This window comes from Ostrea edulis, chromosome 6 (genome assembly GCF_947568905.1).
Source record: "Ostrea edulis chromosome 6, xbOstEdul1.1, whole genome shotgun sequence".
NCBI lineage: Eukaryota > Metazoa > Mollusca > Bivalvia > Ostreida > Ostreidae > Ostrea > Ostrea edulis.
This window is the reverse complement of record NC_079169.1, coordinates 65,172,568-65,185,237: the sequence shown is the minus strand read 5'-3', so window position 1 is coordinate 65,185,237 and position 12,670 is coordinate 65,172,568. Positions and strand designations below refer to the sequence as shown.

The following is a 12,670-nucleotide window of genomic DNA, read 5'->3' as shown; positions in this document are numbered from 1 at the left end:
ACATTAAATAATGAAATAAAAGATTATATTGGTAAGATCAATATTGCAAATATACCAATCAATATATTCAATGAATAATGTTGTGGTAGTGATTTAATATTTGATTATCTATTATTTTCGCTCAACTGTATTACGACAATGGAAAGTATGGATGAGGGTAAAAAGAGAGATCATCTATCAGCACATGTTTTTGTTAAACTTGGCTTAATGCTCGTATCATCTTTGAAGTTACATATACAAGTTAGTGTCTTTTGTATTTATAAAGTACTAAGTATATATCTAAGATTTATAAAAAAGCAAATCTAAAAATACGTTGGGAGTGTGAAAGAAAATTAACTTTGATAACTTGATTCAGAGACTGGGGCTGCTACTAATTTCGCGCTCTACCACTGATCTAAAGGCTGCATTGTAACCCATTAGTTCATGTTATTTTGGAAATCATTGATATGTAGATTTGACATTGTGCCAAAATCCGCTCACGTACTTTTCTACACATGTATATGTAGCAAATTTGTGTATTCAATTTGAGTTGAGTTTGCAATTCAAACAAATATCCCTTCTAGCTTTATGTTTAAAACAAAAATGACAGCTCTTATGCGACAGATAATTTTTATTGAAGTAGTATAATGGCCAGGAAGTCACTTACTCTGGACGATCTTCATGTGGTTGAGAAAGAGGAAAATATCCCATTGAAACGAAGATTGTCATTTGGAAACCAACCACTAAATGAACAGGAAGTGAGGTCTCCAGGAGTGGTGAAGTTTCTGCTTGGAAGAGCAGATGGTTCAAATATTTTTGCTGATTGCACGACTGTGAAATCCACCTCATCCCTCAATGACTGCCATCGTAGAATTTGTATTACAGAAGTGGCCCCATCCCACAGTAGTTTTATTGGACTTGATAAAGAAGAGGACTGGAAACTTTCTATCAATGAGTTTTCTTCTAAAAGGCATGGCAAAAGCAGCAGAAAACTTCCAAAGCGCATCAGAACTTTTTACAAGCACCAGGATGAAGTGATAACTGCCTTTGAGGATATTCATTTTGGTGTTGATGATGCTATGGAGCATGCTGAAGAGGAGGAAGAAAAACGGAAAAAGGCTAATATACTTGCCAAGGTTTCCCTTGCTGCCAACGTGTGTCTTTTGGGAGCAAAGTTAGTTGCAGCAATTTTGTCAGGTTCCATTTCCATAATCTCAAGTTTAGTGGATAGTGTAGTGGATCTGTCTTCAGGAATTGTGATAGCAGTCACAGAGAGGGCCATGAGAAAGCGGGATTTATACGAATATCCTGAAGGTCGTACAAAGTTAGAACCAATAGCCATTGTTGTGCTGTCTGTGATAATGAGCCTGGCATCTGTTCAGCTCATTGTAGAAAGTGCAGAGAAAATAGTGGAATTAGCAACGGGGAAAGAGGGGCATCCTGATGTTAACGTGGTCACGATTGTGATTGTGTGCTCAACTGTCGCAGTCAAGATCGTTCTTTTTCTGGTGTGTAGGAGAGTGAGAACACCTTCTGTTGATGCCTTGACTCGAGATCACAGGAACGATATCCTCTCTAATATAATTGCCATTGTGTTTGGATACATAGGTTCTAAGAATATGTATGAACAGTATAAAGTTTCAGAATTGGTGTATCTAGATCCTGTTGGAGCCATCCTGATATCTCTGTACATCCTCTTTGGCTGGTGGTCCACTGGTTATGGACAAATCAAGATGTTGACTGGACACACAGCAAAGCCTGATTTCCTACAGAAATTAACCTGGATTTGTGTAAATCATCACCCAAAACTCCGATATTTGGACACGGTCCGTGCATTTCATTTTGGAGTGAACTTCCTAGTGGAGGTGGATATAGTGTTGCCAGAGGATATGACATTAAAAGAAGCTCATAATATTGGTGAACCATTGCAGCGCAAACTAGAATGTTTACCTGAGGTAGAGAGAGCTTTTGTGCATTTGGATTATGAGTTTGAACATAGGCCATCTGATGAACATAAACAAGTGTAATATTGCTATTGTAATTACTTGCACCTGGAGCAGAATAATGTGCCTCTTCATGTACACAGAATCTCGGGGGTTATATATGACAGTGTACTACGGTATACATGCACTGGTGTTCTAAGTATGGAGTACATGTACTGGTGTTTTAACTATGTTGTACATGTACTGGTGTTCTAACTATGGTGTACATGTACTGGTGTTCTAAGTATGATGTACATGTACTGGTGTTCTAAGTATGGTGTACATGTACTGGTGTTCTAAGTATGTTGTACATGTACTGGTGTTCTAAGTATGGAGTACATGTACTGGTGTTCTAAGTATGGAGTACATGTACTGGTGTTCTAAGTATGTTGTACATGTACTGGTGTTCTAAGTATGGAGTACATGTACTGGTGTTCTAAGTATGTTGTACTGGTGTTCTAAGTATGGTGTACATGTACTGGTGTTCTAAGTATGGTGTACATGTACTGGTGTTCTAAGTATGGAGTACATGTACTGGTGTTCTAAGTATGTTGTACATGTACTGGTGTTCTAAGTATGATGTACATGTACTCAGTGTTCTAAGTATGTTGTACATGTACTGGTGTTCTAAGTATGGTGTACATGTACTGGTGTTCTAAGTATGATGTACATGTACTGGTGTTCTAAGTATGATGTACATGTACTGGTGTTCTAAGTATGGAGTACATGTACTGGTGTTCTAAGTATGGAGTACATGTACTGGTGTTCTAAGTATGGTGTACATGTACTGGTGTTCTAAGTATGGTGTACATGTACTGGTGTTCTAAGTATGGTGTACATGTACTGGTGTTCTAACTATGGTGTACATGTACTGGTGTTCTAAGTATGGAGTACATGTACTGGTGTTCTAAGTATGGAGTACATGTACTGGTGTTCTAACTATGGTGTACAGTTTGATGGAGAATAACATCCAAGGTCTAGAAGTTGTAACTACAGTAAGACACTTTTATTGTGAATAGCGAAAAACAGTTTGTTATTAATCCAGACTTTGTTATATCCAATAAATGTAAACTTAGTTATTTTCCCTTCGTAGGGGAATGAATGTCACTTCGCAGTGAGTAAGCGTGAATTTGTTTTACTGTATGAGAGTTACTCATGAAAATTATTTTTTGAAAAGTACGATATATTTTCGTTATATACATTACATAATGATATATGACAAATTACGAACAGATAGTGGGGTCCGGAGTCTCTGCTTCTTATTTATAATGATAAGAGATGGCTGGTGAAAGATTTGGAAATTTGGGTGATATAATGCCCGAAGATATAACCAACAGGTAAAATCTGCAAAGCCTACATTAGTGTTTAGCTCATCTGAGCTGAAAGCTTTAATGAACTTTTCTGATCGCCTTTTGTCCGTCGTCTGTTCGTCCGTCTGTAAACTTCTTACATTTTCGACTTCTCCAAAACCACTGGGCCAATTTCAACCATACTTGGCAAAAAGTTTCCTTGGGTGAAGTGCTTTCAAATTTGTTCAAATGAAATGCCATGCCCCTTTCAATGGGAAGATTATCACAAAAATGCAAAAATAGGATGGGGTTATTTAAAAATCTTATTCTCAAGAACCACTTGGCCAGAAGTGCTGAAGTTTACATGAAAGCTTCGTGACATAGTGCAGATTCAAGTTTGTTAAAACCATGACCCACAGAGGTAGGTTTGGACTACAATAGGGGATCAAAGTTTTACCTGCGAATATATAGGTAAAATCTTTGAAAATCTTTTTCTCAAGAACCAATGGGCCAGGAAAGTACAAATTTACATGAAAGCTTCCTGACATAGTGCAAATTCAAGTTTGTTAAAATCGTGCCCCCTGGGTGTAGGGTGGGGCCACAATAGGGGATCAAAGTTTTACATACAAATATATGAGGAAATCTTTAAAAATCTTCTCAAGAACCTTTGGCCAAAGAAGTTTACATTTACATGAAAGCTTCCTAACATAGTGCAGATTCAAGTTTGTAAAAATCATGGCCCCCGGGGGTAGGTTGGGGCCACAGTAGGGGATCAAAGTTTCACATGAGAATAGACATCTTCGCAAGCCAAGTGTCCGATTCGCTTCGGACACTTGGTTTGCAAAGATGGGGAATAGATAGGGGAAATCTTTAAAAATCTTCTTATCAAGAACCACTGGGCCAGAAGGTTAAAAGTTTTACATGTTAATATATAGAGAAAATCTTTAAATATGGGCCAAGGTGATTCGGGTGAGCGATGTGGCCCTTGGGCCTCTTGTTACACTTGGAATTAAGGATTTACTGGGAGTGTATCTGTCTCAAATATATGTACATTGTATACCTTTGTGATGACTAGCATGATTGAATCTCCTTTATAAATATATATCATAAAATCAAGTAAAACAGTCTAATTAAAACCAACAAAATTACTGTACACAAATCATACTTCTTTATGGATCAATTGTGACCAAAAATGACATTACTTATATGCCAGTGCCAGCTACGATATAATCGGAAGAGAAACAACAACCAAGCAATGTCAATATGAAAAAAGTTAGCTAATATTGACATAGGCACTTAAAAAATTCAACATGCACTTTAATTTCTATTTTCCTTTGTATTACGCCATTTACACCTCTAGCAATGTATATCATCAGATTTAATTTTATCTCCCAGTCTGCATTAAATTGTGCTTTTTTGTGTCGCATGTTTTGTTTTGTGCTTTTATTGCATCTGAGCCAGAGGCTCACGCTCAATCAACTTTTCCATCATACATTGGCAATCTCAATGGAAACTTTTCACAGTTTGAATTCTTGTCAATTCCAACCAAATTTGCCACAAATATCCTTTTGGTAAAGGGGAATCAAGTTTTTTGTTTTTTGTATTTCTTTTTTTTTTCAATTGAAGGGTAATGCCTTTTTCTAGGAGAAAATGATTAAGAGGTACTGAAAATAAAATAGGATTTAAAAAAATATCCTTCTCCATATTAGGGTACTGGAAAAAGCCAAGATTTGTATGATAGCCTCCTTAATACAATGAAAATTTAAGTTGTTCAAAGCAAAATATGCAAGCATCTACATGTAGTGCAGATTCTCTTCCAGTCTGTGCTCTTGGGATAGGTTTGAGTCACAATATTGATTCAAAGTTTGAGAATGTATGGGGGGAAATTTGAATTTTTCTTAAAAATTGCTCATGGGGTAGGTGGAATTAAAATCTGGGATAAAATTTCACGTGAATATAGAGGAAATAAGGCATCCCTATGTTGTGGGGTTGAGTCATAATCCTGTTTGGCTTAAGTGGGGGTCATATGATATGGGTTAAAAAAAAAATTGTGGGATTAAAGAGGGTAAAAAGTCTTTTTAAATAATTAAGTCTTCTGAAGAACAAAAGGACCAGGTGAGCATTATGGCCGATTGTCCTCTTGTTTTTATTGGCCTAAGTTTTAAACTTTGCTCTGGACTTACAATAACCCAAGTACATGTACATATTTCAATAATTTTTGTGAGAGTTATGCCCCTTTTGAAATTAGAATTTTAAGCACGCCTGTCCTGTTCTTGCAGTAATGCATAGCATTACCATTCATTATGTGAAGCATTGTCAAGCAATGTTGGAGTGTGGGGTATGTGAACTTGCTCACTTTTGCTTTCTTTCATTTGTATTATGCTTAAGATGTGCCTGGTCAGCCTTTAATAACATACAATGTAATATCTTTTTCACTTTAAAACTAAATCCAAAGAAGGTAATATACACACAGAAACCTGTATTTAATCACTAGAGGTCAACAAATAATGTCTCTGCTCAATGTAAACATCCATGATGTGTCTTGCAGATCTTTTGGACAAATTAAAAACTAAATTAGATTACCAAAATGTATAATCATTTTTTTAATTGAATAATTGATGTGATCAGTGGGTGGTGGATTTGTACAAACTTTATGAATAGCAGTCATAACAGAATCAATTTTTTAAATTGATATTTCACCAGTATAAATATAACCACACTGCAGACGACCATCGACACATGATGCATGTGACAATTTGTTCAGGGATACACCCGGGCCCATCGACTCTAAAAACCTCAACAAAATATCAGGCATCCTTCACATAAAAAAAGATAGAAGAAATTTTGCAAGCAGACATTGGATAACTTTTTCATGGGCACACATCCTAGGAGTGATTTAGTGGTGGTATAATAGTGATTTATCAAAGACTTTTGCTGACCTATTTTCACATGATTGCATATACATTGTACTGTATATATTTATTTTGACTGAAAATGAATTATTTTTTCTGTATTATTAAGTGTAATGTCTTTTTTTTTTTTTACAAACTTGTATAGCTATATATATACAAGTAAGTTTACAGAATGTTGAATTATTTCAAAATGTCACATTCTAATGATGAATGAAATAGAAGTAAAAGAAATATTTGAATTTTATTTATCAGCAATTTTAATTTGCATGTGTTTTAAACAATGGAAGTATAAATAGAAAATACTTGATTGAGTGTGAATTATAATCATGTGGTACGTGGTAACATTCACTGGTAAAAAGTAAAATCATGGATTAAATTTGTTTATGTCAAACCTCAGCATCTTCACAAGTCAAGGGTTATTGATTCGTTACCTCGCACTAACCCTTGACATCAGTCGCTATATAAAAGTTGGGTTCATTAGACCATTACGCAATCCACTATAATTAAAACATCTAATGAAATCACTGCATCTTGTTATGGTGTACATGGATTCAAATGACGCAATCTCATACTGCTGTATTGATAAACACGCACTATTGTAATATTTACACCACTAATTACGTATATTGATAGTAGATCAAGTTTGGAAACCTTTTTGCTTAAGACAATATTGCTTTAACAATTGAAATAGCCATAACTGTAGGTATCATTACATATGTTTTTATTTGAATCTCTTGCTTCGCGTTGTTATACATTTGAAAATAGAACCTCATTCTCATTGGTTCCCACTCTTTTGTTAAAACAATCAGAACGAGGCCAACTTTTTAATAGTCACTGATGTCAAGGGTTAGTGCGAGGTAACGAATCAATAACCTTTGACTTGTGAAAATGAAACCTTGGATGTGTCGAAGTTTTCAGACAAACTTCGAGACAACACGGCTCAACTGTACCTTGGTCTTTAGTACAGTGAAACAACAACCGGGATGTGTAATCCAAAAGGGCACCTGTATGAGGTTGTGTTAATCTTTAGTCAGTGGTAGAACATCCGAAATGTGTAATCCAAAAGGGCACCTGTATGGAGTTGTTTTAGTCTTTAGTCAGTGGTAGAACATCCGAGATGTGTAATCCAAAAGGGCACCTGTATGGAGTTGTTTTAGTCTTTAGTCAGTGGTAGAACATCTGAGATGGATAGACTTTAAAGTAGTAGAAGTTTGAATCATGGGTCATGGGTAAAACTAGAAATAAGAAAATATTCTGGTTTTATCAAAGATTTCTTCAAGAAACTTTACATACATGTACATTTTGATAAAAGCATTACAACAGCTAATTTTGACCAACCTTTATAACGTGAATGACATTTAACTACTAACATGCCAATGTACTTTTACTTTGAACTTCTGTAAAATCGTGGCCTTGTGTTTCTAAATTGATCTCATCTATGACTAACATAGTGAGGATGCCTTAATTTCTGTAAGAGCCTCAACACATTTTTAACCTTGACCTTCTATATGACCTTGATCATATTTCTAGATTTGGGTTTTAGTTCTTCTCTGAATAACTATGATGGGTCATTCGATGTCCTATGGAGAGGTACCTGGTAAAATTATATTTTGTAAATTATTACAACTGTTTAATATGTTTAAATTCTAATTACAGATTTCGACATTGTAAATCAGCTGACATGGAGAGCATCCAGAGAGCCATACGAGAGGAATTGCAGAAGAATCGAAAATTCGTAAAAACCATGGAAGACTTTTCAACAATGAAAACCAATGAGGAGAGGGTACGTTTTGCTTGGTCATTATCGGTTGTTCAAAAACACATACATCTTGAAGAATATGACAATAGGAAAAATTCTGAAGAATCGTGTCAAATCAGAATTAAAGGCAACCAGTTCTTCCAGAAGAAAAATTACGCAAAGTCCTTAAAACTTTACACAGCAAGTGTGTTAAAAGCCCCAGTGACAAGCATGAACTGTTTTGATAGATCGGAACCAAACACGGACACCAGGGATGTCGATTTAGCCAATGCTTATGCAAACCGATCTGCAGCCTTGTTCCATCTTGACGACTATGTTGCTTGTTTGTGGAATGCAGAACTGGCTTTCCAATTTGGATATCCCAAAGAAAACCATTACAAACTTCATGATCGACAAGGAAAGTGCCACAGAAAATTGAATGATTTCACAAAAGCACAACAATCCTTTCAGAAGGCTGTGGAATCTTTAGAATTTTCTAATCTTGATGAGAAGAAGAGGCAACATTTTACCCAGAACTTGCAACGTCTGATAGAGGAAATAAGATGTGAAGACTGCAGTGAGGACCCAGAGAAGGAGCTGGAGGGTTCCAGCAGAGCTGTTAACCGTTTCCACTCAAATGTGCCTCAGATTGACAAAAACTCGCAAAACCCCGTGTTCTTGTCAGCAAGTTCTGTCATTGGCTTAAGAGAGAGTGATGAAATGGGGCGTGGACTAATGGCGTCCGCTGATATTAAAGTTGGAGAAGTTGTAGCAGTGGAGAAGCCCTTTGCCTCAGTTAATCTCTGCGAGAGAGAACAAGAGTACTGTAGTCACTGCTGCAGAAGGGTTAACTCCCCTGTGCCGTGTCAGCAATGCTGTGATGTTGCATTTTGTTCTCTTCAGTGTCATGAGGAAGGATGGGCAGAATATCACAGAGATGAATGTAAAATTATAAGACATGTTCAAAATATGAAGTCAAAGTTAGGGCATTTAGGACTTCGAATTGTGATGAAAGCCGGGTTTGCTAATCTTATGCAGGAGCGTAGTAATTTTTGTGCTGATGATGTGTCTGAGAGTCTTGGATTCACTAAAAATGGCCATTATGATTCAGAAGATTACCACGCTTTGTACACGCTGGTGAACCATGGCGACAAAAGGACACCAGAAGACTTATTTGACAAAGCAGTGCAGACAGTATACCTATTAAAGTGTTTAGAACTGACCTCCTTCTTTAAGGGTGGCCTAGTTGGGCAGGAAGAAGATGCAAGATGTTACATAGGGGGACATATTTTAAGACAAATACAAATGCTGCCCTGTAATGCTCATGAAATTTCAGAAATCCACTGGAAACCTGGAGACCCCACTGTAACAAACACGACAGAGATCGGGTCCGGAGCTTACGCTCTTCTCAGCCTCATCAACCATTCTTGTGATCCGTCAGTGGTTCGACACAGTTACGGGAATGTCTGTGTTGTCAGAGCAATCAAGCCGATTAAAAAAGGTGAGGAAATCCTCGACAATTATGGAGCACTCTATCCATTATCCGTAAGAGCCGAGCGACGAGCAAAATTAAGACCATCCTATTTCTTTGACTGTAACTGCGAAGCTTGTCAGTTGGATCTCCCTCTGTATTTTGATATTCCCACAGATACTCCTGTGTTCAAATGTGGAGAGTGTGCTGGGCCTATATTCATTGTGCCAGACAAACATCTGGCCGACTCGGAGTGTTCATCTTGTCACAGGAGGCAAGACCTGACACAAACCGTTAAGGAATTGCAGGATTCAACCAATAAATATCATGTTGCATTGGAGAGGGTGCTTTCGGAGGTCGACATACAGGCAGCATTACAGGTGTTGTTGAACCACCTTGATTTCCTGATGACTCACATTTCTATACCTTGGAGAGACATCAATAATTGTCAAGAGGCAATTAAGCAGTGCTTTGCCACACTAGCTAATTCTTACATTTTGCCTTAAGTGAACCGATGCACGACACTATTTTCTGATGAATGTATTTGTGGACATATTCTCTATAATGTGACTGAATGCTTTAGACTTATATACATTGATTTTGTGTCCCTGTGTCCTTCATATTAGCATCCCTTGTTCAGTAGTATTTGGCACTTTGTCAAACCATTAATTAGCTTCTCTGTATTTGAGATAGAATTACACCTAATTTCATACCCATTGTCTTCACCAATACATTTGTACATCTACCAATGAAATTCAGTACAGTATACATGCATGTATAAGTTGGAAATTCAAGAAGGAATGTTTAATTATTTTGGTGCTTCTATATATATTTATAAATGGATATTGATTGAATATAAACCATCTTGTTCCGTAAACATTGTTTGATTTTTTCCCCCGTATGCTACAGCAGATATTAGCAGTTGCTATTGAATTTCATATTAAGTTGTGAAATTAATTATCTTGCAGACAACTTAAAAGGCTTCAAACTATTGGAAACATTACTCCAAATTGAAGGACACAAACGACCGTTATCAAATTCGCAGACCGATAAAAGCATCTTAGGCAGAGCTGTGGGTCATCGTCTGTCACTTACCAATATTCACACAATGGGTTTAGTGTGCAGCTATTCTCATCACTTTAATGTAGCCGTGAACAGAATGATGAAAATTGGCTGAAAGTGCCAACAGCTAAGTGAGGTCAATGTTCAGGGGTATATAGCAGGTCTATGGTGGTTTAATCATTATACCTAATTTAGCTTTCTCTCTTGACAATGGACATAAAATTCTTTTATTCTGTCATATATGGAAGACTTATTGGACTGAAGCTGTGAATTTTATTGTAACTTTTTAAATAAAAACATCACGCACGGGGACTGAAAATGAAAAGATTAAAACAGAAATAAAATGGGGCAATCAGTTTAAAATCACTAAGGATACCATCATGATAATGTTGGTATTGCAGAGATAGAAGATCCATTGTACATTCACTCCATAATGTGCTGGGATTATTTGGTAGAAAAGCTTTTAATGTGTTGGCTGTTCTCGTGAAGTTCAGATAACATCAATTTGTCAACTGAAACCGTTTCTTTCTGCATTAATGATGAAAATATATTTCATTTGTGAATCAGTAGTTTTGATTCTTTTAAGTTTTTTCCATGTGATGCGAATTCAATGTGTTGCTATGGGAAAAATCTATTTTACAACAAAAATGTGTAATGGTAGGTTATGTTCTGTATCTTGAGTTTCCTATTTAAAATTTTCTGCAAGCCTGCAGTCATCAAATATCCGCATACTTCAGGTCTCAATGCCTACACAACAATACCATGATGGTTGCTATATCCACGCAAATGATCTCTGCTCAAAATGCATGATCTTTGAAAGATCAAACATTTTGAAAAAACAATTTATATACATGTAGTAATGTTTATGTAGACATTGTACATTGTTTTAGATGTATTGTCAGTGGGGGGTAGTTATACCCCACACAACGAAGTTGCGGAGGGTATGATATTTTTTACCTGTCCGTCAGTCCCTTTTTTGTCAGTGCAACTCCTCTGAGACTGCTCAACAGAATTTCATGAAACTTTGTAGTTAATAAGAACACACTGTGTAGATATGCATATTCCCAGAAAATTCTGATTCAATAATTTTTCTTGGAGTTATGCCCCTTTTGAACTTGCAGTAATGCATAGCATTACCATTCATTATGTGAGGCATTGTCAAGCAATGTTGGAGCGTGGGGTATGTGAGCTTGCTCACTTCTGCTTTCTTTCATTTAAATGTTTCTATATGGTGGGATTCACAGGTTGTAGGATAAACATCCACAAGGTCGTAGGATAAACATCCACAAGGTCGTAGGATAAACATCCACAAGGTCGTAGGATAAACATCCACAAGGTCGTAGGATAAACATCCACAAAGTCAGAACTCTAGCCATTTCCCTGGTTGTTGACAGTCAAAGTGTGTTAGTGACAAAATCCATCAAGATTTCTTATTCACATATAATGCACATCAAAGCATCAAACCTTTTTTGACAAACAAAATGTCTAGACATCCGTTTTATGTATGTTTTGGTGGTTGTCTAATTTTAGTGGGCAATCACAAATATTGGAATCGTAAAACATTTCATTTTACAACTGCAAGTTAAATCAAAATGCATCCTTACAAAAGGCCATTATCTCACACATTTTGTCAAATTATAGAATTGCAATGAAAATGGCAAAGATTTAAAACCCTGATAAAGACCATGTACATCTGTTTTGGTGAAATTCACAAATTCTGATTGTTGTAATGATCTAATTTGCCAATATAGATACAACCTATCAATCTGCAGGGTCAAATTGCAATGAAAATGGCAATGGTTTAGAAAAACACTTATAAAGATCATGTACGTCCATTTTCAAAATGGTGAAATTCACAAATTCTGTGGTTGTTATATAATGATATAATTTTCCAACACAACCTGTCATTGAATCAAATGCTGTCTGACGTGTTTCATACCGATTGTTAGGCTGTTTTTTATACCGATTTTGACTATGGATTACTCAGTTTACCTGATCAACATAATTATAGGGCTCACAGCAGGTGAAAGCCCATATTGATAAAACAAGAGCATGCAGTAATAGTGTTGTGTAAATAAACTATATATAATTATGTATACAATGGTGGAGTAGAACTGGCCAGTCAATGTTGCAACAAAACAATTATTGACTGCATTTTCAGGCTACATTGATTATTTTAGTCCCTTTGGGACAAAAATATTGCCCCCTGCTTGGCATCACTCAATATTTCATTGCTC

At 36.4% G+C, this 12,670-nt stretch overlaps 1 protein-coding gene across 1 annotated transcript; it reads left to right on the top strand.

Annotated features, from left to right (window-relative positions):
- The first annotated feature begins 95 nt into the window (after nucleotides 1-95).
- On the top strand, nucleotides 96-10,248 carry LOC125683209 (SET and MYND domain-containing protein 4-like). The gene is made up of 2 exons (XM_048924094.2): nucleotides 96-2,002; nucleotides 7,819-10,248. Exons 1-2 carry the CDS (start codon nucleotides 627-629, stop codon nucleotides 9,875-9,877), a joined length of 3,435 nt encoding a protein of 1,144 aa, XP_048780051.1. The 5' UTR covers nucleotides 96-626; the 3' UTR covers nucleotides 9,878-10,248.
- Nucleotides 10,249-12,670: the final 2,422 nt, after the last annotated feature.

What these genes read in the sequence shown, in the direction of transcription:
- LOC125683209 (XM_048924094.2), top strand. Translation starts at nt 627, where the DNA reads ATGGCCAGGAAGTCACTTACTCTGGACGATCTTCATGTGGTTGAGAAA. An exon ending in TCTGATGAACATAAACAAGT is followed by an intron (nt 2,003 to 7,818) that starts GTAATATTGCTA and finishes TTCTAATTACAG; the next exon opens with ATTTCGACATTGTAAATCAG.